The following is a 26,386-nucleotide window of genomic DNA, read 5'->3' on the forward strand; positions in this document are numbered from 1 at the left end:
CTTTGAACTATGGTGCTGGAGAAGACTCCTGCGAGTCCCTTGGACTGCAAGGCGATCAAACCGGTCAGTCCTAGAGGAGATCAATCCTGACTGCTCTTTAGAAGGCCAGATCCTGAAGCTAAAACTCAAATACTTTGGCCACCTAATGAGAAGGAAGGACTCACTGGAGAAGAGCCTAATGCTGGGAAAGATCGAGGGCAATAGAAGAAGGGGACGACAGAGAATGAGGTGGCTGGATGGAGTCACTGAAGCAGTAGGCGTGAGCTTAAGTGGACTCCAGAAGATGGTAGAAGACAGGAAGGCCTGGAGGAATGTTGTCCATAGGGTCGCGATGAGTCGGACACGACTTCGCAGCTAACAACAAATGCAAAGGAGCTTAGACTCAATAACCAAAATGAGCTCTATGGATTCCATTGTTGAGTCTCGGCTTCATCTTGACATCCACTTAGTCCATTTTGGCGACATGAGCAACGCCACTTATCCCGTGCTGAACTTTCACATTTGAAGGGGGACAATCACCTGCTGCCGGCGTCAACTTCCCTCCGCACTGTGCGTTCCCACAGAGAGGGCCTCCTCAGGGTGCCACCGGTCAGAGAATGTCGTCTGGTGGCCCCCAGGGGGAGGTCCTTCTCTCTGGGCACCCCGGATTTATGGAATCGGTTGCCGGTTGAGCTTCGGACGGCGCCTGACCTTCGCTCCTTCCGACGCGATCTGAAGACCTACTGATTTGAACAAGCCGGCCTGGCATGATGGGGGATGTGTTGGGGTTTTTATTGCGGGTTTTTTACACTATTATTTATTATTTTAGCTCGGGCTTCTATTTAATTCTCTTTTAACTTTTGTACTTTGTATTTTATATGTGCCCTGTTCACCGCCCTGAGTCCTTCGGGAGAAGGGCGGTATACAAATATAATTAAATTAAATTAAATTAAATTAAATTAAATCACTTTGGTGTTACTTCTGAACTGACTATTTTCATCTGTGCAAGTCATCGGAGACTGAGCATCACTTACAAACCCAACGGTTTTGTCGTGAATTTTGTGATTCAGTACAACAGTTTTGTTCTTTCTTTGGCCTGGTATCTTCACAGGTGCTCTTTGAGGATGTGCTTAGGATCCTTTTTTCATGCAGGCTCAACTCTCCCTAATTTGTGGTTTGCTTTTCCAGAAAGGGCACAGAGTTAAGGGGAAGAAGTTGGCTGCCTTGCTAAATCTTTTCATTAGCCCCTCCTTCATTATACCTTAATCTTCCCTCCACTGTTACTTTTATAGCACGTTTGAAGGGGGACAATCCCTTTGGTGTTACTTCTGAACTATTTTCATCTGTGCAAGTCATCAGAGACTGAGCATCACTTACAAACCCAACGGTTTCTCTTCCAGGGATCTGGCAGTGATGACACCGAATCGCGTTACTCTTCCCAATATGAGGAACGCCTGGATCCATTCACCTCTTTCAGTCGAAAGGTAGGGATCTCTGGAGACCTTTTCAAAGGGGGGGAGGGACATTTTTAGTAGGATGAAAATCATAATAATAATTCTCCAGCTTTATGTAGTAGCAAAGACTTATCTTCACTGTTCTCAAATGGTTCTGCCAGATTCAGCCAGAAATTGCCAAACATGGCTTCTAGCAGGCCTACATATTAAAATGATAATTTTAGCATTTTTCATGGCATGGTGTTTTATTTGAGCTGTTTCTTCAGTGGGACTTGGTCCCTTTGATAAAATAATCTTTATTGCCTTCACTAGTAATCCTGTGAAAGAAGGCAATAACTTTCTCGTTTTACCGTTGGCAAACTGAGACTGTAGATATGATCTAGTGCCACTAAGTACAAAGATGATTTAAATTTTTAAAATGAAATGTTACTACCTACATGGGTATTTTAGGCTGAGATATCCTGCATTTCATTGCAACTAGATGGGAGTCTCTTTTAATTTAATTAATTAATTTAAAGAAATAGGCCTAGTAGGGAATTGAACTGGCATCTTTTTGCATTTCAGCACTAAAGAGATTAAAACTAGAATTAATTCACTAGCTGGGGGTTGTTGATTTTTCTGCTCCTCCGTTGGGAGAACCAGTGGTCTTATCTCTGCTATGTGACTTTTTTATTTCATTTTCAGGAACGTCAAAGGAAGTACCAAAGTCTCAGTCCATGGGATAAAGCCACCCTTAGCCTGGTAAATCCAACTGCTGAAATCTAGTTGCTGGAATTAGTCAATCTTCACAGTGGGAGCTGCAGCTACCTTGCTTGGAACAGTGCATATATTGCAACATCTTTAGCTTTGTTACATCCTTGGGAAGAATTCAGTGGTCAAAAATACCAAATCCATTCAGAACTATTTGGTAGAATGCATTTAAAGAGCAATAATAATTTGCCATTGTGTGTACTCCCAGTTCAACCTTTTCCACAAGGAAAGCTTTCTTTACTTGGTTGCTTGGGTGAATCTCCTTCATACCTTTTGAAAAAGGGCAGCCAAGGTTTGATCTACTTTAGTACCACCTATGGATGCATACAAGGGCATTCAGTAGTGGCTGCAAGCAACCATAAATTCATCACACAAAAGGGAAAACCTGTCCAGTCTCACCCAGTCAAGACTGGAAGGTCCTGGTTAGCATCTTAGCAGTTGCAGTGCTCACAGGCATGTGAAGGAGAGCAAGTATGCACACAGTGTAGGGGACCAGCAGATCAAATATGCTTCTCAGGGAGATCTTGCCTCATAGATCCCCAAAGCAGGATCCCTTTCTGAGCAAGAAAGATGAAGGAAAGGGAGAAAGAGATGCTCCAGGAAGTTTGGACTAAGTGTCAGCGAGTACACCTTTTCTATCGCTGTCTTTGCTAGAATTGGATCCCTGGTCTTTCAGCCAGATCTTCCTGCATCCGATCCCCATCATTAATTCACTAAATCCACTTTGCATATCAGATTGCCTCTGTCATTGTTGTCCCTTTGTTTTGTGCTGTTTTTGTGCTTTATGTATTGTTCTTTATTTATTTTTTTTACAATTGTAAACTGCCAGAGTTGCTGGGAGTTGAATGGCCTATGCATTTAATAAATTATTACGGTTGACCCCAGAGTCAGTCAAATGTTAAACTGGATTTGGCATTTATGTTCACCTATCTAGTACTTCCCAAACACCTGTTTGATACTGTGAAAGGTATCGCAGTTTTTAAGCTTTCTAAGTGAAACTGCCTTTTGCAATTGACCGATAGTCATTTTGTCAACACCCAGGGTGTTCAAGTGGTGATTTATTTTTATTTTATTTTTATTTTAATCCCATTTATATCCCGCCCTTCTCCGAAGACTCAGGGCGGCTTACAATCTAAGCACAAATCAAATGTGATCCAGATGTTGTTGTTGTTATGAAGCTTTCATATCTCCAGAAATCTCAGAAGGGTTAGAGGAAGATTCTTTTTTCCCCAATAACTGGCAGTCAAGATTCAGGACTTCTCTCCATTAGCAAACTTAGAACAAATCCCAGATTTAACAAGGGCATCATAAATTGATGGGGAAGTGAACTGGTGCAGAATTTGTGTTTTTTTCCAAAGGTCCTAGACATTCATAACCCTAAAATCTCCTGTCATGTTTTTTATTGTCCCTGCAGGGAAGACTTGTCCTTTCCAACAAGATGGCTCGTACTATTGCTTTCTTCTACACACTCTTTTTGCATTGCCTTGTTTTTCTGGTAAGTGTGTCTCTTCCTCCAGTGATCAATCTTGACAAAACGCACACATTAACAGTGCCTTTTTGAGGTACATGTAGTTCTTGACTTATGACTGTAATTGAGCCTGGCAATTACGATCATAAGTTTTGAGAGTTGTAAAATCAGTCTTTGGGTGACCAGACCTGACTTTATGACTTTTTTTGCAGCAGTTGTTAGGCAAACCAATTGTTGACTATGGGTTTGTTTCCCCCCCCCCCCGAGACCAGATGTGTATGATGGTTTCTGGAAAAAAAAGTTGTAAATTGTGGTCATGAGACCATAGCATATTGCAAACAGCCATAAATGTAGGCCGTTTGTCAAGTGCCCAGTACAATCATGTGAGCTCCGAAGTAACTTCAGAACTGAACTGAATGGTTACTAAGTAAGCGGTTGTAAGTTGAGGATTAACCATAGTGGCTACCGCCCCCACAGCTGCTCCTGCTGCTCCAAGGGCACCATATTTAACAATAGGAAAGGAACTAATGTTGGGGTTTACTTAAGGGGGATACCTGGTCCTCTAAACCAGGGGTAGGCAACCTTGGCTCTTTTATGACTCCTGGACTTCAATGCCCAGAATTCCTGAGCCAGCCATGCTGAGGGGAAAGGGAGAGGTTTCCAAGCTGAGCCATGCTGGCTCAGGAATTCTGGGAGTTGAAGTCCATGAGTCATAAAAGAGCCAAGGTTGCCTACCCGATCTAAACCAATATTTCTGAACCACAACCACTTTAAGATCTGTGGATTTCAACTCCCAGAATTCCTCAGGCAACAGGCTGGGTTGGAGAAGGTTGGGGCTATCTAGATTTTTGTTCCGCCCACCCAAAGAAGGGCTGTCGGCTGGCATTATTGATGGAGGGGAATGGGAACCTGCCTGCTCTGTCAGATCTGGAAAAGGAGGCAGAATTATAGGAATCAGACAGCCCTGGGCCACGAAGGGCTGTTTCGTTCAGTGTTTTTCAATCTTGGCAACTTTAAGATTTGTGGACTTCAGCCTCCAGAATTCCCCAGCCAGTGTGCTAGCTGCCAAATTCTGGGGGTTGAAGTCCATACATCTTTAAATTGCTGAGGTTGAGAAATGCTGCTATAAACTCCCAGGCTTTAAGATTTGCACAGTATCAATCCCTGCAATTGCCAAAGTGGTAACTTGATAAAAATATCAGACACCGTCTCTCCTGAGCTGTTCTGTTTTTGGCTGTTGAACAAAATACTGTTGTCTCCACCGGCTTCCCTTGAGCTTCCTTCTCCTGTTCCAATTGCAGACACAAGAAGCATTCTTCCATTTGTTTTTAGGAGTATATTTGCTTTGCAACAGCTTCTGTCTTAGAAGAGGGGGAATACCTCTTTTAAGAGACTGCATGCCACACAGAGTCTTTTGTGGTCATGCCCGATTTAGAACAGAGAACATAGAACAAGAGAGATGGAGGGCACCTTGGTAGTCACCTAGTCCAAACCCCTGCTCAAGCAGGAGACCCCATGTCATTTCAGACAAATGGTTGTCCAGTCTCTTTTTAAAAGCCTCCAGTGATGATGGGGCACCCACAACTTCTGAAGGCAAGCTATTCCCACGGGTTAATTGCTCTCACTGTTAGGAAATTTCTCCTTAGTTCTTAGGCTGCTTCTCTCCAATCATGGCTTCTTGTCTTGCCTTTTGTGCTTTGGAAAATAGTTTGACCTCCCTCATCTTTGTAGAGCCCCTCAAATTTTGCAGGAATCGACCCTTCTCCCTGTTTTGCAGTCCAGGAAAGGCTGAGCTTCCCTACAAGATAGAAACATTCCTCGAGGCTAAATACCGGTAACAGGAACCAGACTGCTCAGTGAAAACGACTGAACGGTTGAACAGATCACTTCCCATGCGCAGGTGGGCAGCTGGCCAGTTTCAGAGTTCAGTTCAAAGAGCTGGCTTTCTACCACTTGCCATCACTTTGGACAGAGTCTTCTTCAGCCACGTGGTGGATGTCCCTGAATATTACAGTCTTCTTAAGTGATCCAGACAGTTTACGGGCCAGAGTCCAAAGTGTAAAAGGATCATGAAACGTTAACAGAATAACAAGAGTTGGAAGGGACCTTGGAGCTCTTCTAGTCCAACCCCCTGCTCAAGCAGGAAATCCTATAGACCTTTACCATTTCAGACAAGTGGTTGCCCAACCTCTTCTTAAAAAACTCCAGTACTAGAGCACCCCAATTTCTGAAGGCAAGCTGTTCCGCTGATGGATTGTTCTGTTGGGAAATTTCTCCTTAGTTCTAGGTTGGTTCACTTCTTGATTAGTTTGTTTGTTTGTTTGTTTGTTTGTTTGATTTATATACTGCCCTTCTCCTGGGGGACTCAGGGCGGTGTACAGGGCAATAAAATAAGAATACATTAGTTAAATAATTTTAAAACCCAAATCCATCAGGCCAGGTCGGCTTGTTCGAATAGATAAGTTTTTAGATCACGCGGGAAGGAACGAAGGTCAGGGGCCATCTGGAGTTCAGCCGGTAAGCGGTTCCTGAGGATTGGTGCACCCACCGAGAATGCTCTCCCCCTGGGGGTCACCAGCCGACATTCTCTGACCGGTGGTACCCTGAGGAGGCCCTCTCTGTGGGAGCGTACAGGACGGAGGGACGTTGACGCCGGCAGTAGGTGCTCCCGTAGGTAATCCGGACCCATGCCATGTAGGGCTTTGTATGTCATCACCAGCACCTTGAATTTCCTTGAGTTTCCATCCATTGCTTCTTGTCCTGCCTTCAGATGCTCTGGACCCCCTCTTCTTTGTGGCAGCCCCCTATATATTGGAACACTGCTACGGTATCACTCCTAGTTCTTCTTTTCATTAAGCTAGGCATACCCAATTCCTGCGACTGTTCTTTGTATGTTTTATCCTCCAGTCCCCTAATCAACTTGGTTGCTCTTCTCTGCACTCTTTCTAGTCTCAACATCTTTTTTTTTAAACTTATGGCAACCAAAATTGAATGCAATATTTCAAGCGTGGCCTTATCAAGGCTTAGTAAAGTGGTATTAACACTTCACGTGATCTTGATTCTATCCCTCCGTTAATGCAGCCTAGGGTTGCATTGGATCTTATAAGGCATGAGACCTCCTTTGCAAGAGTTTGTTTGGGTTTGATTTGGTCTCGGTTATTTTTCTTTTTATTGCTGATTCTGTATTAATGTTGGTGTCTTTTCACTTTTATCTTTTTCTTCTTCAAATAGGAATTCAGGGCACTGTACTTGATTTTCTTCCCCTTCTCCTCTCCCTTCTCCTCAACTTTATCCTCCCAACAATTCAGTGAAAGGCAGTGACTGCTGGTTCAAAATATTTGGCCACCTTTGAATGTGGTCCTGCTGGTCTTAAAGTAGTGCACTACAGTCTCTCTGGGGCAAACCACTTGATAGAAGGATCCAGGAAGTCTAGCAATTATGAAGTTCATCTAGGACAGATTCAGGACCATCCCTAGCCACGAAACCTTTTGGACTAGGCACTCTCAGCTCAACTCAAAATGAAGGAAAATCTTCATTAAGCCCCCTTCAGCTCCTAGAGGGAAAAAAAAGTCAAATAAATATTACATTCTGAGAACCCAAAAGTATTTTTTTACAAAAATTAGAAATATTATAAAACTGAAGAAACAAACGTGGCCAAAATCTCATGTGCAGACACAGAGATTATGAGATTTGGCTTTCTGGCTACGTTACACCCAGTTTTACCACCTGTTTGTACTGATTTTGAAGGCCAGGGTTGACCCTCTCTTCTTTTATTTCATCTTTCTTTACACTAAAGTGAGGCCTCCCATCCTCCCAGCTGTCAAGCTCTTTTATCCCGGCCAGACTACACCTCCCATCCCTACCTAGCACATGAAGGGCACAAGCCAGAGGAAATTCACCCCATGGGTTGTCTAGAGTGGTTGATGTGGGACATAAACTGCCGTTTTGGAAAATATGAGCCTACTAGAAGAACTGTTGCAGAGGGTATTTCTTTTTAATGTGGGACATTAAACCTGAGACATTCCTGTTTGCCCATTTATAGACGACCAGTTAAAGCCATGTGCTGCAGCGATGAAATGCTTGGGTCTACCCTTAGGTAGGCAGGCTCTCAGCACAACCTATCTCACAAGACCATTACCAAGAGAGAACTACAGGTAGTCCTTGACTCCATTGCTAGCAAGGTAGTTGTTAAATGAGTCACATGTGATATTTTTTGCCACAGTTGTTAAATGAATCACTGCAGTTGTTAAGCGAATCATGCAGTCATTAAATCTATCTGGTTCCGCCATTCACTTTGCTTGTTGGAAACTGGCTGGGAAGCTTGCAAATGGCTTTCACATGACCTCGGGACGCTGCAGCCATCATAAATACATGGACAGTTGCCAAGCAACCTAATTTTGATCATGTGACTGTGTGGATGGTGTGACAATTGTAAGTGCAATGACGAGTTATAAGACCTCTGCTCATCTAATCCTGAATTCTAAACATGAAGTTAGTTTTTCCAGTGCTACTGCAACTGCAAATTACAGTTAAATTATAAGTTGAGGATTATATAGGAGAAAGTGTTACAAAGGAAAGACAGATTATATATTTAAGAAATGTAGACAGATGTGCAATCTACAATACCCAAATTGGTTCATTTTCTAAAAGGCTGCTGTCCAAGTGTGCATGCTGCTTCTTCATTCTTGACTAGTTTGCTTTTATTTTTTCCTAATCCAAGTACTGAAGTACAAGGTTCTCTCCAGCAACCAGGAAAGGCCGCCGAGGACACTAAAGGCATATTGTTCTAACATGGCAATGCAGACCCAGTGAATTCAGCATTTAAATTAGCACCAATGAGAAAACCACAAAACGCCCAGTCATCACAAAAACAATTAATGGACTGCTTTTGCTTCTCCAGGTTCTCTACAAGATAGCTTGGAGCGAGAGCATGGAAAGAGACTGTTCGGCCTACTGTGCTAAAAAGTAGGTGCCAGAAGAATCGTCCCAGGCAAACTGGAGCCTGCACACAGCGTACATTTTTAAAGCCAGCTGCTTTGACCAAAGCTGCTTTTTCTTTTGAAAAAGGGGGTGCCACAGTTTAACTGGGCACTTTGTAAGGAGCAAATGCCCCAATTGCTTTTCTGAACTCCCCACAATCTTGCACCTCACTGAGTCGGCCAGCCACGCAGGCTGCTCCTTGATCTTGAAGGAGCTCAAGGTTGACTCAGCCTTCCATCCTTCCAAAGTCGATAAAATGAGGGCCCAGATTGTTGGGGGCAGTATGCTGACTCTGTAAACTGCTTAGAGAGGGGCTGTAAAGCACTATGAGGCAGTATATGTCTAAGTGCTATTGCTATTTTCCTACACAGCCTTGACCCGTTAACAGGCATGATGCTTTCTCATTCTTAATTTCTTTATTTTTACGTTTCCTCCTTTATGGCATAAAGCCTAAATATCAGAAGCTAAGACTGCTTTATTCTTGGGTTCTGCTTTGGATCTATGGGATCTCAGGGTGCAGGGAGGTCATGACAACCCCCCCCACCCCCGGAGCAACCCTGAACCATGGACCCAAGGCAGTACCAAGTTAGCATCATGTTTGCCGTCTTCTCCGTAGTTACTTAGTTGGGTGAATTAATTCCCTTGGATCCATGAAAACATGCTGTAAATCTTACTGACACGATGGACTAAATGTGCTGATGCAAATTTGAACCTGTTTCTTCCAGGTACGCCGACCACCTGCACAAGTTCCATGAGAATGGAGACAACGGGAACATCTGGAAGTGAAGATGGAGCCATGCACGACTGGACCAAGCCTGTTCCCATCCCAGAGCTGCTCTGCTTTCACCCTCGTCCTCCTCTTCTTCTTCCCCTGCAAAAATGTTGATAGAATCAAAACTATTGAATAACTAGACTAGAGCTAAATCCTTTGCTTCCCATGGCCCCTAAAATCCATGCTTGCCCCCTTCCTCCGAGTATTTTCCAAGCAGGCACCACCATTTGACAGAGCATTGCTCATTTTTCAGTGGTCACATGTTTTGTCCTCCCGGCCAGTGTTTCGCAACCTTGGTGACTTTAAGATCTGTGGATCTAAACTCCCAGAATTCCCCAGCCAGCACAGTCCACAGATCTTAAAGTCACCAAGGCTGAGAAACACTAGCCTAGCCAAAATAGCATTAAATATCTGGCCAACTGAGGACATACATTTGAATGAAGAAAATGTTAAATGCACACATTTTTAGCAATGTTGCCCCCACATTCCCTGCTGTTCTCTAGGGGTGGATCGTGATATTTGGCTGATAAAGCTGCCCACCCATAATTTAGAGAGAGGGGGGCAACTGACAGATTCACACATCCCGGTAGATTTTTACCTCAGCCTCGGAGACTACATTTGTTTCACCCGGCAATCACAACTGTGACCTTCCAGATTGCCCACATGAACAGCTGCAGGCGCTCCTTGAGGAAAATGGTATCTAGATCACCTGGGAGACTTATTATATTTACTTGTGAGGGTGACCAATTGGAGTAAAACCCAGGGGGTTGGAGTTTGGCTTGTCTCAAATGGGGAAGCTGAATTATCTCTTAAAACTTGTCCATCAGGGCATTTTTCCTAAGATTGTCAAAATAATCAAATCTCCTGCAATGTCATTGATTCAACTTGATTTCTAATTCTTTCACTCAGTGTTTCTCAATCTTGACAGCTTTAAGACATGTGGACTTCAACTCCCAGAATTCCTCAGCCAGCTGGCTGGGGAATTCTGGGAGTTGAAGTCCACACGCCTTAAAGTTGCCAAGATTGAGAAACACTGCTTTAAATCGTTATTTCAAAGGTAGGAACAAATTGTACCTGTGAATATTCTTGCCATTTCTCTTCTCCCTGATCTTCCAGTTTGAAGGAACAGGTTTCTGTTTCCTAAATCCCATCCCTGTGGCGCCCAAATAAATCGTGGTTTGCATGACTTCTCTGAACCAGGCAAGCTTCTGGAGTATAGCCAGCTTTGTGCTTATTGTGCAAATCATCCTGTCTGCCTTTTTTTTTAAAGGATTTTATCCAGCAAGGAAATCTTGTAATCATCCAGACATATGACATGAGAAGAAAAATTGCATGTGCGCAGGGCTCCAGGGATGTATTGAAAAAGTCAAGACGGCATGATCAAACCCTCTCCCTATTTCAAGATGCAGGACTTTGATCGTGAGGTCATAGCCTCCATCTTGACTTATTTGACCCCCTGTGGATGCCTCGGAACAGCTCTTTTTTCCCCATCTTCTCATGATGGCATAGGAGATCAGAAAACACAGGGCCACTGTTATATGCTAAGTTTCTTCCAACAGATTTCACAGCTTCCTCCCGCCTTTGACTGCCGGTGTAAAATTCTGCCATTCTGAAATAAATATCCTCACCCACGACCAGCATTGCTAAATAAAGAAATCTCTTCTAATGAAAGGAGCCACTGTGGAGGCGCTTTCTGCTTAACCAGAGAAGAAAACGCTCTCCAGAAAAGCGTACAACCTTCATGTCAATTCTTTGTTAATTCTGTTGTAATTTATAGATTCCCCGCATTGTGAACAATTAGGGAAGCCCCAGCCAGTCTCTCTGGCCGGTTTGGGACTGAATAATGCAACCATTAATCACCCGCAGAAAAAGCAAGGGGCTAAGCTGGGTGACTCCACCGCTCGCTACTGGCGGCGTCTGTAAAACAACAACTCATTTTGTTTAAGGCTCCAGCTGAAGTGGAAAAACAAACATTGAGAAAAGACGGCTTATCAGCTTTGGAAGCGGTATAGTAAATATTCTTCCTTTTGCTTGGAGGCAGGAAATTTCTGTTGCAGAATGCTTTTCCTCTTCCTTACTCAGTAGGGTGGGGCAATGTAGCAATGCACTGGGCAGAATTAAGATATGCCGTCTGTTTCCAGATGCACCGAATGTTTGGTCTTCTAAAAAAAAATAATCCAGGGATTTCTGAATGTTCACAGTTAGTGTTTAATAATTTTGCAATCAAGGGGAAGGGGGACGGGTTTAGTGCTGATTGGAAAAGACTCTGATTTTCTCTTCTCTTCCAATGATGAATAAACTGCTTCACCTGCATTTAATGCAATGTGATTTTTTTTCCTCCAGAGCAAATCTCTTTCCAGTCCCCAAAAGAAAGAAAAAAACTGAAAAGAAAAATTGATTTTTTTTGTCTGTGGTTTGTAATATCTGAATCATTTATGAATGCAAGGCAATGTAAAGAAGCTGGATTGATAGGTAAGCCTGTGGCTGAAGCAGTTAAGATTTTATCCCCAGGTTAGATTCAAATGGGTGGTGTAAATCCAGCCACATTTTGGACAGAATTGAAACAAAACATTGACAGGACTGGTTAAACAACCTGGCATATTTTTTTTTTATTTTTTTTTTGCTCCAGCAAGTGATTTCTTGAGAACAATGTTTCTAAATCTCAGCAACTTTAAGATGGACTTCAGCTCCCAGAATTTCTTCCATGCCTGGTTGGGGAATTCTGGGAGTTAAAGTCCATCCAGCTTAAAGTTGCTAAGCCTGGAAAACACCATTCCAGAAGATGGCAGGAATGAGAGGCTGATATTTTAAACTCCTAACTGCCATCAATCAGTCATCTGAAGTCTTGCAGCTTGGATCTCGTTCCATTCATATATCTAGGTCGGGGGTGGGGAACCTTGGCTCTTTTATGACTTGAGGACTTCAACTCCCAGAATTCCTCAGGCAGCCATGGCTGGCTCAAGAATTCTGGGAGTTGAAGTCCTCAAGTCATAAAAGAGCCAAGGTTCCCCACACCTGATCTAAGCAGATATTATTTACCGCTGGGGAAATTAACTTTGAAGCAAAAAAAACAAACGCTTCTTCATGGCAATAGAAAAACAGATATAAAGGCTGGTTTATAAAACTGAGACAGCATTGCTTAAGCTTGGAGATGACAAAGTAATCAAGCTGCTTAATCTTTCAGCAGCTTTTAATACCAGTCATGATGTCCTTCTGGGCTAGGACCAGACAATGCAGACAATGGGTTTGCTTGGCAACTGCTGCCAAAAAAGGGTCTTAAAGTCGGGTGTGGTCACATGGTGATACATTTAATGACCAGCACAACTCACCACCATAATTCTGTACTCAGTTACGGTCATAACGTTGAGTTCTACCTCTAGTCTGGTTTTATGTTTTGTTTGCTGCCCAGAATTGCACAGATTAGGAAGCAGCAATATAGTTTGAGTGTGAGAGAGAAACAGACAGACACCCATTTAAGTGTTAAATGAGTGGCGCTCCATTTTACAACCTGTTTTGCCACAGTTGTTAAGCGAATCACTGCTGCTGTTAGGCGAATCATGCAGTTATTGAGTCTGGCTTCCCCCACTGAGTTGTTGGAAGCCGGCTGGGAAGGTTACAAAGGATGATCACATGACCTTGGGTCAAGGCAACTGTCATATATACGTGCCAGTTGCCAAGCGCCCGAATTTTGATCATGTGACCTTAGCAATGCTCCCACTGTCATAAGTGTGAAATCTGGTCATAAGTCGCTTTTTTCAGTGTAACTTTGAATGGTCACTAGATGACTGTTGTAAGTTGAGGACTACTCGCACTATGAGGAGGCTGCACTGCAAAACCCTCCTTACACCTCCTGGTGTGCCTTCTCCTCCTGCAAAAATCAAACTTTGGGCCAGCCTCCAAAATAAACCTTTAAAAAAAAATGACAGGGAAGTCTCTGTGGCTCTTCCTCTTGCAAGCCAAAAGTTAGCGCGGTTTGGAAGAGCTGCTTGAAATGGAATTACGTATTTGAGCAGCTACACTGACGCAAAACAGTCCCAGGAATGGCGCTGGTCTCTGCAGGACTGGAAACTTGATGATGCCAGAGCAGAAGGCAGGCTATTGATTGCCAGGGAAGATCTTCCTCTTAACTGAAACATCTTATCTTCCCGTTTCCTCTTTCTGCATAATCTTTCAACAAGTCTCTCAGCCGTTAGATGGCTATCGGAAATAAGCGTCTGAGCTGTGGCTTTCTGTTTTATTAACTTTTTATTATATTTATTGTGTTTATATCCTGGGGTTGTTTTTTTCTGTCGTGAGAGCACAAAGCAGCTTCAAGGGAGGAAAGGTCTAATTTTATCCTCCCAATAATGACCCTGAAGGTAAGCTAGGCTAAGAGGAGTGACTAGCTGAAAGTCATCTTGTGAGCTCCAAATTTGTGGGGGGTCTTCAGCTCTGCTATCCTGATCCAAGTCCTGTCTCTTAACCATGAGGGATTCTCCAAGCCTTTAAGCATTACAGAATACAGAATAACATCATTGGAAGGGACTTGGAGGTCTTCTAGACCAACCCTCTGCTTGAGCAGGAGACCCTATACCAGGGGTGGGCAACCTTGGCTTTTTTATGACTCGAGGACTTCAACTCCCAGAATTCCTGAGCCAGCCATGCTGAGGGGAAAGAGAGTGGTTTGCAAGCTGAGCCATGCTGGCTCAGGAATTCTGGGAGTTGAAGTCCACGAGTCATAAAAGAGCCAAGGTTGCCTACCCCTGCCTATACCATTCTGGACAAATGACTGTCCATACCACTTCTTAAACATCTTCAGTGACGTTAAACTGGCCCAAAAGTGTTACAAGATTTTGGAGAAAAATGAAATGCCTTTTAGCAAACTGGACTTCTGATAATGGCCAGCTAGAGTGAACTCAATGGCATATATACGTTTTGCTACTATAAAATGAATTTTATGAAGCTGACCTCTGACTGCCACACACTATAACTCATTTCTGTGGCTTTTCTCCAACAGCTGGAAGCTAAATTCCAACTGCTCAAAATTATCCAGCAACTGTTATTGTAGATCTGCTCAGTACTGTAAAAGCCATCCTTTCTAAGATTTTTTTTAAAAAAATAATCCTATTTTGCAAGTCTGGTATTATAATCTTGATGATTCTTACTGGAGGCTGGTTTGATTGTGGTTTTCCATGCCTTTTTTTCCTGAGCATTTTTAAAAATAGCAATATATAGGTGATTCTCTACTCAAAATAAGAAGGAATTAATAAAATTGATGTGCTGGTAATTAGTCTGCATCCAATAGTTTATGCCTCTCAAATTGGACATTGAACGGACAGAGACTAAGCAAAGAACAAGTGAGGTGCATGAAAACAATGGGTTGAAACTTTTCTTCCCTTTCCAATACTGCTTTTATTGTTGATACCCTTTTCTTTGTTCTCTCTCTCTCTCTCTCTCTCTCTCTCTCTCTCTCTCTCTCTCTCTCTCTCTCTCTCTCTCTCTCTCTCTGTGTGTGTGTGTGTGTCCCTTATTTCATTCTGCCACTTTCTTCTACTCCAACATGTCTCCAAAAACGGGATTGCATATAATAAAATATACAGGTAGTCCTTAACTTAAATTCATTTAGCAACTGTTCAAAGCTCAGTCGCATTGAAAGAAAGTGACTTATGACCAACACTCACATGAACATCATCACAACTATGGACCATCTTCACAATCACTTGATCAAAATTTGGGCACTTGGGAACCAGCATGTATTTACGATGGTTTAGCATTCCGGGGTCCTCTGATCACCAGCTGGCGTCTGATAAGTGAAGCCAGATTTGCTTAACAGCAACATGATTCACTTAACAACTGAAGTGACTTGCTTAACACTTGTGGCAAAAAAAGTTGTGAAATCAGGCGTGACTCCCTTAATCACCACCTTGCTTAGCAATGGAAATTCTGATCCCAATTGTGGTCGTACGTCAAGGACCAGCTATCCATCGTCAACAAATGAATGACTAAAGAAGAGTAATTTCAAGGAACGGATTATTGTTCAAAAGCTGCAACTCTCTTACCCAGCCTAAAACAAAACAAATGTATATGATTATTCTTCTAAATTACCAGCGGGTCAGAATTGGGGGGAAATCCAACACACGGTATGCACAATTTATTTGGAGAAGTTAGTGCTGCAACGTTTGCATTAGTTAGGAGTTCAACTGTCAGTTCAGTGTTGGAGACCAAATCTGGGATCCTATCAACATCATAGGAAGTCAGCTGTCTTTGCAGGAGCTTCTTTTTGTAATCTTCAGGAAGTGGCTAGTCTTAAGATAAACATGAAAGCTAATTTTAGTCCTTCTGGTCCCCCATGGTCTGATGCCATGCACAAAACCTTCCATTGTTTTCAGAAGCAACATTTTGGTGCCAGCCAGGAAATTAGATGGATACCATCTCTAAAAGATACTTGAAGAGGAGAGGAAATCATGCAAATCGTTATCATTTGCAACTTCTGGCATCTCCTACACCAGGGGTCTTCAAACTTGGCCCTTTTATGACTTGTGGACATCAACTCCCAGAATTCCTCAGCCAGGCACTCTGGCCAAGGAATTCTGGGAGTTGAAGTCCACAAGTCACAAAAGGGCCAAGTTTGAAGACCCCCTGCCCTACACCTACAGTCTAGTAGTGCTTATGAAATTTCTGTATATTTACCTGAACCCCAAATTATGTAGACCAGTTTTTTTTCCAACCAAGGGCCTTCCAAGTGCTGCTCTTCATATTCAGAATGCCCAGCCATCCTATATAAATAAGACCACTGCTTTTTTGTAAGAAAAATGGTGCCGGAACTCACATCTTGTTAATCTTTTATTTAAAAAATTATATATTCAGTTCTTAGGACCGGTGGTTGAGAAGTAATTAGTAATTTCTTTTCATTTTTAAATTTGGGGGTCACACTTTTACACTAAAAATTAAAAAAAGATTTTCAATTCACCAACGATTTTTTAAAATAAATTATTTACCTTTCGCACATAGTCACTGTATACACACCCACACACGTCAGTTGTGTAATGAAATGTAACAGCCACTGCCTCCAGTAAGCACTCAGCATGCGACCACACGCCCAATCACAAGCCGAGCAGCACCATCACAACTAGCGTGGATGAAGTACGCACGCATCGGACTCAACACACAAGCAGCCTGCATGCACCATTTTAATGATTTTGCTGCTGACCTGCTATGCTCGACAGGGCAGTTCAAGTCCACGTGGACCAAATATCAATTTTTCAAAAGCTATTTTTAAAACTTGAAAAATCTGTCAAAAAAAGGTGCCGGAACTCTGTTACGGTGCATTCTATGACAAAAAAAAAGCACTGAATAAGACTAGAAGCCCATCTCCAAATTCACTGATAAATGCTTTTTGCATCCTTGGTATTATAGTTGATTTTTGATAACAGTTGGTCTTACCTTAAACTTTCAAACTACTAAGCTAATCTTCCCACACCAAATACAACCTCATCTGGAACCAGCCTTTTGGGTAGATGCTGCCCTTGAAACTGGAATTCTTATTCCCCAAGTACATTTTACAGTCCTGGAACCCACACTCCAAATAGCATAACCTTATTGCGATTATCTCCAGCTGTGATGAATCAGCAGATCAGGAGTTTCCTTAGATCTATTTACGTGACAGAGCCAGATTTATGGATTCTCCAGCCCTCACTATTTATCTCCTGCTACTGGAGCCTCCTATGCCTCAGTGACAGATCCAGAAACCACACTATACTTGTTGGACCAGTGTTTCGCAACCCTGCCAACTTTAAGACATGTGGATTTCAACTTCCAGCCTACACATCTTAAAGTTGTCAAGGTTAAGGAACACTGTGTTAGGCTAAACTTCTGGACAACTGACCTAGTCAGCCATATCTAATCATGTTTACACCGCATCCTATTTGAATCTACATACATTCAAAGCTGATATTCCAACGACTCAGTTTTATGCTAAGCAAATCAGCACCTATCACAGGGGTCTTCAAACTTGGCCCTTTTATAACTTGTGGACTTGAACTCCCAGAATTCCTCAGCCAGTGTGCCTGGCTGAGGAATTCTGGGAGTTGAAGTCCACAAGTCATAAAAGAGCCAAGTTTGAAGACCCCTGACCTATCACATCGAAGAGATTGGCTGGTCAGTTTAAATGTTACCAATGAAGAATATTTGTAGCTCAGGGTTGAAATGTGGGGTCCTTGGTGCTCTCTGAGTTTAAATGTTCCTTCTTGGAAGCTTACATTCACACCCAGAAACCCCACTAACCTGCTTTGTCTTCAGAAGGATACAAAGAGTAAAGATAGGAGCACGCTGGGCAGCCCCAAGAAAACCTCAGTAAGGACAAATAAAAGATTAAAGTTCTGATACGTTTAGCTAGCTAGGGTTGTTACGCTTTAGTTAGGCACTTTGCCTTAGGAAGATTTAAACTGCAACTAGCATTTCTAACTTTTTGATAAACGTATTGATTGGGAACTTGGAGCTGACTTTCCATTTTTACCAAGCAAAAATGATCTTTTTTCAGTGATATTATTCCTGTACAGGTGATTATGATGTTTATGGTTATTTAGTCCTTAAGGATTGAAAAACAAAACTCTGAAAAAGGGATTTGCCCTTCTCAAAGGATGGAACTTGAATCCCTGGACTGTCCTGTGTTCAGCCAGAGGTTTAGTAGTTCTGTCTTTTAATAAGGTTGCAAAGTGAAGAGCCAAGAAACCATATAAAATAAATTGCTGGTGCAAAGATGGGCACTCTAGTAAAACCAGCAGAATTAAAGCATACAAACATTGGTCTTAAAAACAAAGGACAGTCAAAGCTGGCAAAAGAGCAAAATGAACTCTGTAACTAAATAAATTTACTTCCCGTCTTCCATTTCAAGAAATTGTCACAGCAATTAAAACTATAAAACTGATGGAGGCTCCTGATCCTGGTGGTTTCCTACAAAACATCTATTGTTTGTCTCCTATTTTACTTGAAGACCACAATGAAGCTGTTTCAGATCACTCCCTGCCTTTTTATTTTTACCTAGACAATCTATGCCCCACATGGGTTGGCAAGAAAGCAGTTGGTCTTCGGACTTTCTGCTGATTTCCCCATTGAGTTTCCTTATGGGAAGCTGGCATGGAGCATTAGAAACCTCCCTCCCTTCCTCCCTCCCTCCCTCCCTCCCATCTCATGTTGAATTGTGGAGTGTACCCATTCTCAATTCTATGCTGTCTTGAAAATGTAAATAAATTCGTCTTGCTGATTGGGGTCTGGCATTAAATGTCAATGTAATGAAGGATTTGCTCTTGAATAATCACAGAAAAGTTCCTCATTGGAAGGACTTCTTAGTTAACAAAGGACATCATTGGAAGAGGACATTGTATAGGTAATCCTCAACCATAATTTAGCCCGCAACTACAGTTACATGTTGTAAAGCGAGTCACCCTGTGACCGGACCTGATTTTGTGTTAATTATGAAGCAAACACTGTGGTTGTTAACGCAGCAGCTGTTATGCAATAGTCAAATAAGACACATATCAGCCCACAGAAGGCAAAGGACATGTAAGTTTCACAGGCTTCAATAACCATAGGGTAAGCGATGTTCAGGGATGAACATTATTGCCACTTCCAGCAGCATCTCAGCCTCAGATACTTCGGGATCTTGCATAGCAGCAAAATTAATGTTAACGCACCTCCAGTCCAGGCTATGCAGGTGGTATTGACTATGAATTCACCTGTTCCTCCTGTCAGTAAGCCAGAAACTCCAAAGCAACACAACCAATATCAGACTGGTTACGGCCAGACATTTTCCAATCAGCCTCATCCAAAATTTCAGCAAGAATAGCTGCTTCAGATGGGTTAACAAATACCACGGTTCCCCAGACTAGTCCCATCAACTGGCAGGAAAGTATTCTAGCTACCATGCTTCATTTTCCAATATTCAAATCAATGTTCCCAGCATGCTGGCTGGGGAATTCTGGTAGTTGAAGTCCACACATCTTAAAGCTGCCGAAGTTGAGAAACTACCGCTTCTGACAGTGGGTCAGGCCCAGGCACAATTTGATGCTCCGTGGGACTAATTCCAGCTACCAGCAGGATGGCTATCAACCAAATTTCAGATGTGACTCTGGACAAAGTGTTCCTCAAAGAGTGACTTGAGGTCATAGATGGCCTCCAAAACCCAACAGAGCGATGCGTCAAATGAACACTCGGCAATCTGAGTGAACTGATCTAATTCACCGGGTTAATTTTAAATGACAAAATCTTTGGTCAGTGCTCTCCTGTAACCAGAAGAATTGCCTCTGCCCTCCTGTTTGGAAGCTCAGTGAGGCACTGTTTTCACTGACCATAAAAACAAGACTGCAGGTGTCAGCTCATATTACCTGGATAGAAAAGAAATGCCACTTGTGCTGCATGCATCTATTTTAAGTGTCACCTTGAGCGTGCATGTAAGATCCAGAGGCTTGCTCTGTGTTGTACGTTGCAGCCCTTGTCCTGTGGCAAAGATCCAGATGGCTTTGATCCTGCTGGCCCTTTGCAAAGTGCTAAAGACCTAGATGGGCATTTTGGTCAAGAGGGTGGGGGAGGAGAGAGATTAGGTGAGCTTTATTGGCTGATTTGTCTATTTGGTGTTCATTATTGATTGTAAGATGGGAGGATTAATCTGGACCTTGGCAGATGTTATATTGATTCCAGTTGCCATTTCTTCTTCTTTTAATTAATTTGATTTGTTTTGCTGTTCTTCAGTTTTAATTCAGTGTCAGACACCCAGAGCGAGTTGCAAATAAAATAAAAAAAGGGGAAGAGATGACAGGAGGAAAACAGCTTCTCAAATGCTTCAGGTTTGCAGAAATATGTTCCTGCAAACCAGCAAGAGGCAACCTGATGCTCCAAATAAATCTCTTTCAAAAGGTGGACTTTTGTTCCCCCTTGGCAATTGGGATGCTGCTATTTATGTCGAGAGTCTTTCCGGGCAAGTGTCAGCAGTGTGGAAGTGACTTTGCCCTCCTCTTTTTAAGTGCTTCTCCTGGTATCATTCAGCTATGGTTGAATGCCATTGATCGCTCCAGTTCCTTGAGACTGGCGGGTGGATCCATTTGTGGCTTTAGGAGCCCATTTAAAACTCTGACTTGTGCTGCATTTTTTCAGAGGAGGGAGGGGTGGGGAGAGTAAGCCTGTACATTCAGCCAGCCCTGGGGCTATTTTAATCATGGCACCACTCCGGTGCTCATTGTAGGTTGAGGGTGGGGAAGAGTTCCTTCAAAATCCCCCAGGAGCAATGAACCCTTTTTGTGTGTGTGTCCTCTTGTCTTTTGACACCAAAGTCTGAGGTTTTTCTGATGGGTCTGGGAGAAGCACAATCCATGCTTTCCAAGCTTCACAAGTGAAAGAAGGCTGCTCTGTCTAACCCAGGAGTGGTCAATTAATTTTCCCAAGGTGCCAGATGAGAAACTGGGACTCTTGTTGAGGGCCACTGCCCATCTGTTGCCGCCAACACCAACACAACTGCTGGCCAGACAGGGACATCAAAGGGCCAAATGTTATGACAGAGTTATGACAGACCCACTGAAAGCTATTTATGATCTGATTTTGAAGTTTTTATAGCCACACACATACACACATACCTGCAGTCACATCATCGTATTTTGGGTGCTTGGCAACTGGCTCAACTCTATGGCCATTTGCAGCATCCCTGTAGTGACATAACGCTGAGTCTTGACTTTTTGGCTGCTTTCCCGTGTTTACTTTCGGTTTTCCAGCAAAAATGTCCATTGGGTAAAACTGATTGGCTTAACGATCACAGCATTTGCTTAACAACGGCAGCCAGAAATGCTGAAAAACTGGGTTCAGTCATGGGAACGTATGAAGGCATAATGTATTATATAAACTTACAAGTGCAATTTGAAAATTATTTAGATGTATTCTAAATCATATAATGTTTATATCCATTATAAATCATGATCCAGAGCTTAATATGATGTAGTGTGTTTTAGCAAACTGTCTGAATATGTAAGGGCAGTCTGTAGGAGAGAGTGGACAGTCACATAGAAACAAAGTGCTAGATGAAATTGTTCTCCAACCAGACCTGATAAGGTTGTTCTAATGTTTTCTTCCAAGAATGTGATATCATCATGCATATTCAATACACTCGTTTAAGACATCATTTTGTTCTTGTTATCAGCCAAAAAAAAGTTACCTTTATTCCTTTATTCCACTCCGAAGCAGCCCACAAGTTACCAAGTCCCATATGGGGAGAATGGGACTAGGGTCACATAAGGCAATGGTAGGATTCAAATATGTGAACAACCAGTTCTCGGTGTGGATGCCGTTTCCGGAAGTCCATTCCGGGCCAGGGTAACAAAAAATTAGCTACAATTTCTGCCGAAATGGTGTGAACCAGCTGAATCCCACCACTGACATAAGGCAATAAATTGTGGTTTGCTTCATCATGGTTTAAGACCAAAAACTATAACTAGCTAGTTTCTCAAGTTTTTCTAATTTACTCAGGGTTTCTAAACCTGAATTGTTGGGATTTATACAATATTTTATTAAAACCAAAGAAATCATATTATAATTTCATGTGTTGGGTGAACTATATCTGAGTATAGCATATTTGGTTTCTAGAAATCCATCCTTGGTCAGCTCAGAATGAAATTCTTTAATAGCTGTTTTTTCTTTCCCATTTCCTTGCTTTTCACCCGTAACTGAGCACAACTTATATGTTTCTTCCATTGACATCATATCTAATAATTTATTCTCATTGAGTGGACATAGCTTGCCTCTGACTTCCTTGGATTTACTTATTTCTCCATGAAGGAACAGCTTCCCATTTTCTGACTTCTAGCTTTGGTCAAGCACAAGTGGCAGTAATGGTTCAGCCAATTCTTTGCCCTTGAATTTAACTCTTTTTGTCTCACTGTGCCTGCCAGAAAAGAGCCAGATGAAGGCTGTGTGCACTTCATCTACATTCCAATTGTTGCTGAACTACAACTCCCAGCACCCTAGCTAGAAAGGTCAATAGAGAGGGATGTTAGGAGATATAGTTCAATATTAGAAGGCTGACAAAATGCACCCAGATATCTCAATGGTTCTTTAACCAACTTTTACTGAAGGAAACATAGTTGGGTAGAATTATACAAAACCTAAATCACAAGCAGCCATACCAGAGAATGGTTTAGCAGTGTTGAATTATTTCATTTCAGGTTTCTTGTTGGTTCTTTACTGGACCTAATTCATTTGCATTAAGGGGGTCTGTGCTGTTTCTTCTCTCGTCTAGCTAAGGCACCCTGGAATTGGTTGTTGTCCAAAGGAAACAGGGGACCTCAGGAAAGGCCTGGAACGGGACAAGTTTGGTGCAGCTAGCTGGAGGCAGCCCCCTAGCCTCTGCCAACTCACTGCCACAAGGTTGTTGCAGGACAACTCAAAATGGACAATTCAACGGGGGAGGGCTGTTCCTCACCTCCAGATCTTCCTCTCTGCACAGCTAAGACTGAAGAGTCCTTCATTGGAAGGCAATGAACTAGATTAATGAATTAACAGATTAATCTCATTTAGATTCCAAGAAGAACAGTAAGAGGTTTTTAAAACTTTAAAACTGACTGCCCCTTTTCTTCTGTTTATTGGAAGATTCCTTTTACCTTTGGGGCAAAGTGTTAAAGACCCAGCTAAATTTTAAACCACTAGCACCATGATGCCCCTAGAAAAGAATGTATATATTTATCTATTTGTGCAATTTCCATAGATACCAAATTCTGACTCTAGGCAGTTAACATAGACTTAAAACAAAAAAACAAAAGGAACCAACAAACATAAAAACAGCAACAAAAATACAGCATAAATGAGGCTAAACCATGATCACATTCGCATTCCAGCCATTGCAGACAATTCTCAACATGCAACCATTTGTTTAGTGATCATTCAAAGTCACAACAGCACTAAAAGTCACACTTACAATTATTGCAGCATCCCCAGGATCAAAATTCAGGGCTTAGCAACCAGCATACATTTATAATAGTTGCAGCATTCCAGAGTCACATAATTGGCCTTTGAAGATTTTCCCAGCTTTTTTTCTAACAAGCAAAATCAATGGGGGAAGCCAGATTCACTTAAAGACCAAATGATTCACTAACAACTGGGGCAAAAACAGACATAAAACTGAGTGCAACTCACTTAACAACCGCCTTTTTTAGCAATGGAAATTCTGATTCCAATTGTGATCATAAGTTGAGGACTATCTGTACATCCTGTTTTTTCTGGTCTGATCCCTGGGAGAAGATAATTAATGAAGGCCAATGGATTAGGCGCAGGGCTTTTCAACCAGTGGTACGCGTACCACCGGTGTTACATTGCCACCTGGCAGGTGATACGTGATCGTCCTAGAGAAGTAGTGGGGGAGGGGAATGAGCTGAAGTGGCGGCAGTACCGCACAAGCCTGAGAGAGAGAGATGGCTAGAGCTGCAGGGCTGTCAGGGCTCAGCAGAAGCACCAGGATAAGTGCCGGGCTCCAGCTGATCCTGGTGCTTCGGATCAGCTGGAGCCCGGCGCTGATCTTTGCGCTTCTGCTGAGCCCCACAGAAGCACCAATCATCTGGAGCCCGGTGCTGATCCTGGCACTTCTGCTGAGCCCCGCAGAATCACCGATCAGCTGGAGCCTGGTGCTAATCCTGGTGCTTACAACAGTCACTAAACAAACTGTAGGTTGTACCCACTTTTAGGATATAGCAATATCCTAAAATATCTGAGTACCCCCAATTGCCTAGCAAGGTGTCAAAAACTTGATGACTTCATATATTATCACTTTTTTCCTCTTTTCTTTTTTTGGTCATCAAGTTTTTGACACCTTGTTAGGCGACTGGTGGTACTCGGATATTGCCATATCCTAAAAGTGGTACAATGGGTGAAAAGGTTGAAAAACCCTGGATTAATCATTAGGGGACTATGGTGTTCCAAATGCCGTTTAGCTATGTTAGCCAGCATCGCTTGAGGAACAGGGAAGAGAAAGGGCAATGGCCTGTAGACCAGGGGTCTTCAAACTTGGCCCTTTTATGACTTGTGGACTTCCTCAGGCACGCTGGCTGAGGAATTCTGGGAGTTGAAGCCCACAAGTCATAAACGGTCCAGGTTTGAAGATCCCTGCTGTAGACAGTTAATTTTGTTAATGAGATTTGGGGAAATCCTAAAAGGTCCTGTTTCCAAATTTGATTATAGTTCAACTGAATTTTTTTGTTTGGATTATGTGCCATCAAGTCGAGGTTGACTCTTAGCAACTACATATATAGACAGTTTTTCTTGTCAATTGCAATTACTATTGACACAATCATAGTATGGAATAGACGTCAAGGGGAAAGAAGGAAAAAAAACTTTTCTCCTTCTCCCTCTTATATAATGATTATAATGCAGAGTTTCTCAGCCTTGGCAAAGTTAAGACATGTAGACTTCAACTCCCAGAATTCAACTTGAATTCAAGGTGAAGTCCACACGTCTTAAACTTGTCAAGGTTTAGAAATAATCTATTATTTTATATAAGGAGAGGCTGCAAATCTTTCGGAAAAAGAAGGGGATGGAGCAGGACTTGGGAGACCTGGGTCAGGCAGGCCTGAGCCTGCACTAAGCCTCTCATGGCCTCCCCCACCTCTGAGGTATCCCATGGTCCAATTAATGCTCTGCATGTTGCTTAAAGACCACATCGGGAAGAGCAAAGGTGGGGGTCATTAAAGGAGGCAATCATGTAGATGCTTCACTTAACTATCATAATTTGTGACCATAATAGGCAGGCTCCATTACCATTGTGAATCGGGGACTACATGTAAGCACTGAGTGAAAGGAATCCTCAGGGATGAAATAAGATGGTGGCGTTCAGCTCTCAGAATGGTATCAAAATGGTGGTGAAGTATTCCCAGATGCAGGATGTAAGGAGCAACTCAGCTGGTTCCAGAAAGGCTACGGTTGAATGATGACTTAAGAGTTCCATGGTTCATCACTTGCTTAGAAAAATTTGGACTGACTATAATTTCTATGAATATCAGGATCTCATTCTTTTTCAATTTCCCTAGTCTAAGAAACTACTTACTGCCATGCCCAAGACAAGTAAAAGAAGGGTGATAAAAGTCCCCAAAGTTTGCAGAAGGTTTTCCCCAGATTTAAAGAATGGGATGCCTGAAGCCTCCAGGTTTCAGAAGGATAGTCATGTTAATCTCTTGCTGCAAAAACGAATTAGGCTGAACTAACAACCAATGGATTTTACACAATGGTATGATCTGCTGACTAATGGTGAGTGAGAGTGGACCAAAGACAGGCAAACAGAAAGAATACCTTGGCTGGCCCAGAACTTTCTGCAGTGCAGTAATTTGTCACAAGCGTGTGCATACAACTGGCCCGTAACAGAATATATCAAGTGGGAATTTTGCTCAGTTACTTTAAATTATAGGATTTCTGGACTGCTTCTCAACTGTGAAGGGGAAAAATAAAAGTCTGGAAAAATTCCCTTACAACAAATTGTGTTTGGCCTGTAATTGGAAGGATGTGCTACCGTCCTGGAAAGCACCCACTGGCATTCCCTGCATAAAAATAACATCTTCCCTGTTGGGTTTGACATTGGATGGCAAGCAGAAAGTCAAAGCTGCTTTGCCATATGGAACCGTTTTTCTCTGCTTGTTATTTACTAGGTTTCCCTGGAGATGGATCTGGCAGATTTTTCAACTTGGCGAGGACTGAACCATTCTCCCAGCTCCTTCGCTGCTCCCAAAAATCTGTTCTAGTAAAGGCGGTTAAGAGTAAACGAACCACATAGTGTGGAAACTGGAACTCTTACGTTCCCATAAACACACTCCTGCCAGCCAGAGCAAACCACACACAGGCCGCAGAAAGATGGCGGCATGACAGTAGGAGACCTCAGTGCAGTTGTGGCAAGGAGGAGCCGCAATGGCAGGTGCTTGACAACCAACAACAATAAGGGCCAGAGAAAGTCTGCATAAATTGTAACTTGGTGGTGAACAGCTGACTTTT

The 26,386-nt window shown here is 42.6% G+C and overlaps 1 protein-coding gene across 1 annotated transcript in view; it reads left to right on the plus strand.

Moving 5' to 3' along the window:
• CUX1 (cut like homeobox 1) overlaps positions 1 to 10,437 on the plus strand; it is a 358,099-nt gene extending 347,662 nt beyond the window's left edge. Inside the window, exons 19-23 of the mRNA XM_083350660.1 lie at positions 1,380 to 1,463; positions 2,118 to 2,174; positions 3,598 to 3,678; positions 8,552 to 8,616; positions 9,357 to 10,437. Coding sequence (XP_083206786.1) covers positions 1,380 to 1,463; positions 2,118 to 2,174; positions 3,598 to 3,678; positions 8,552 to 8,616; positions 9,357 to 9,417 — 348 coding nt within the window. The 3' untranslated portion in view covers positions 9,418 to 10,437. The remainder of the gene's footprint in view (positions 1 to 1,379; positions 1,464 to 2,117; positions 2,175 to 3,597; positions 3,679 to 8,551; positions 8,617 to 9,356) is intronic.
• Positions 10,438 to 26,386: the final 15,949 nt, after the last annotated feature.

This window comes from Vipera ursinii (genome assembly GCF_947247035.1).
Source record: "Vipera ursinii genome assembly, chromosome: 1".
Classification (NCBI taxonomy): Eukaryota; Metazoa; Chordata; class Lepidosauria; order Squamata; family Viperidae; genus Vipera; species Vipera ursinii.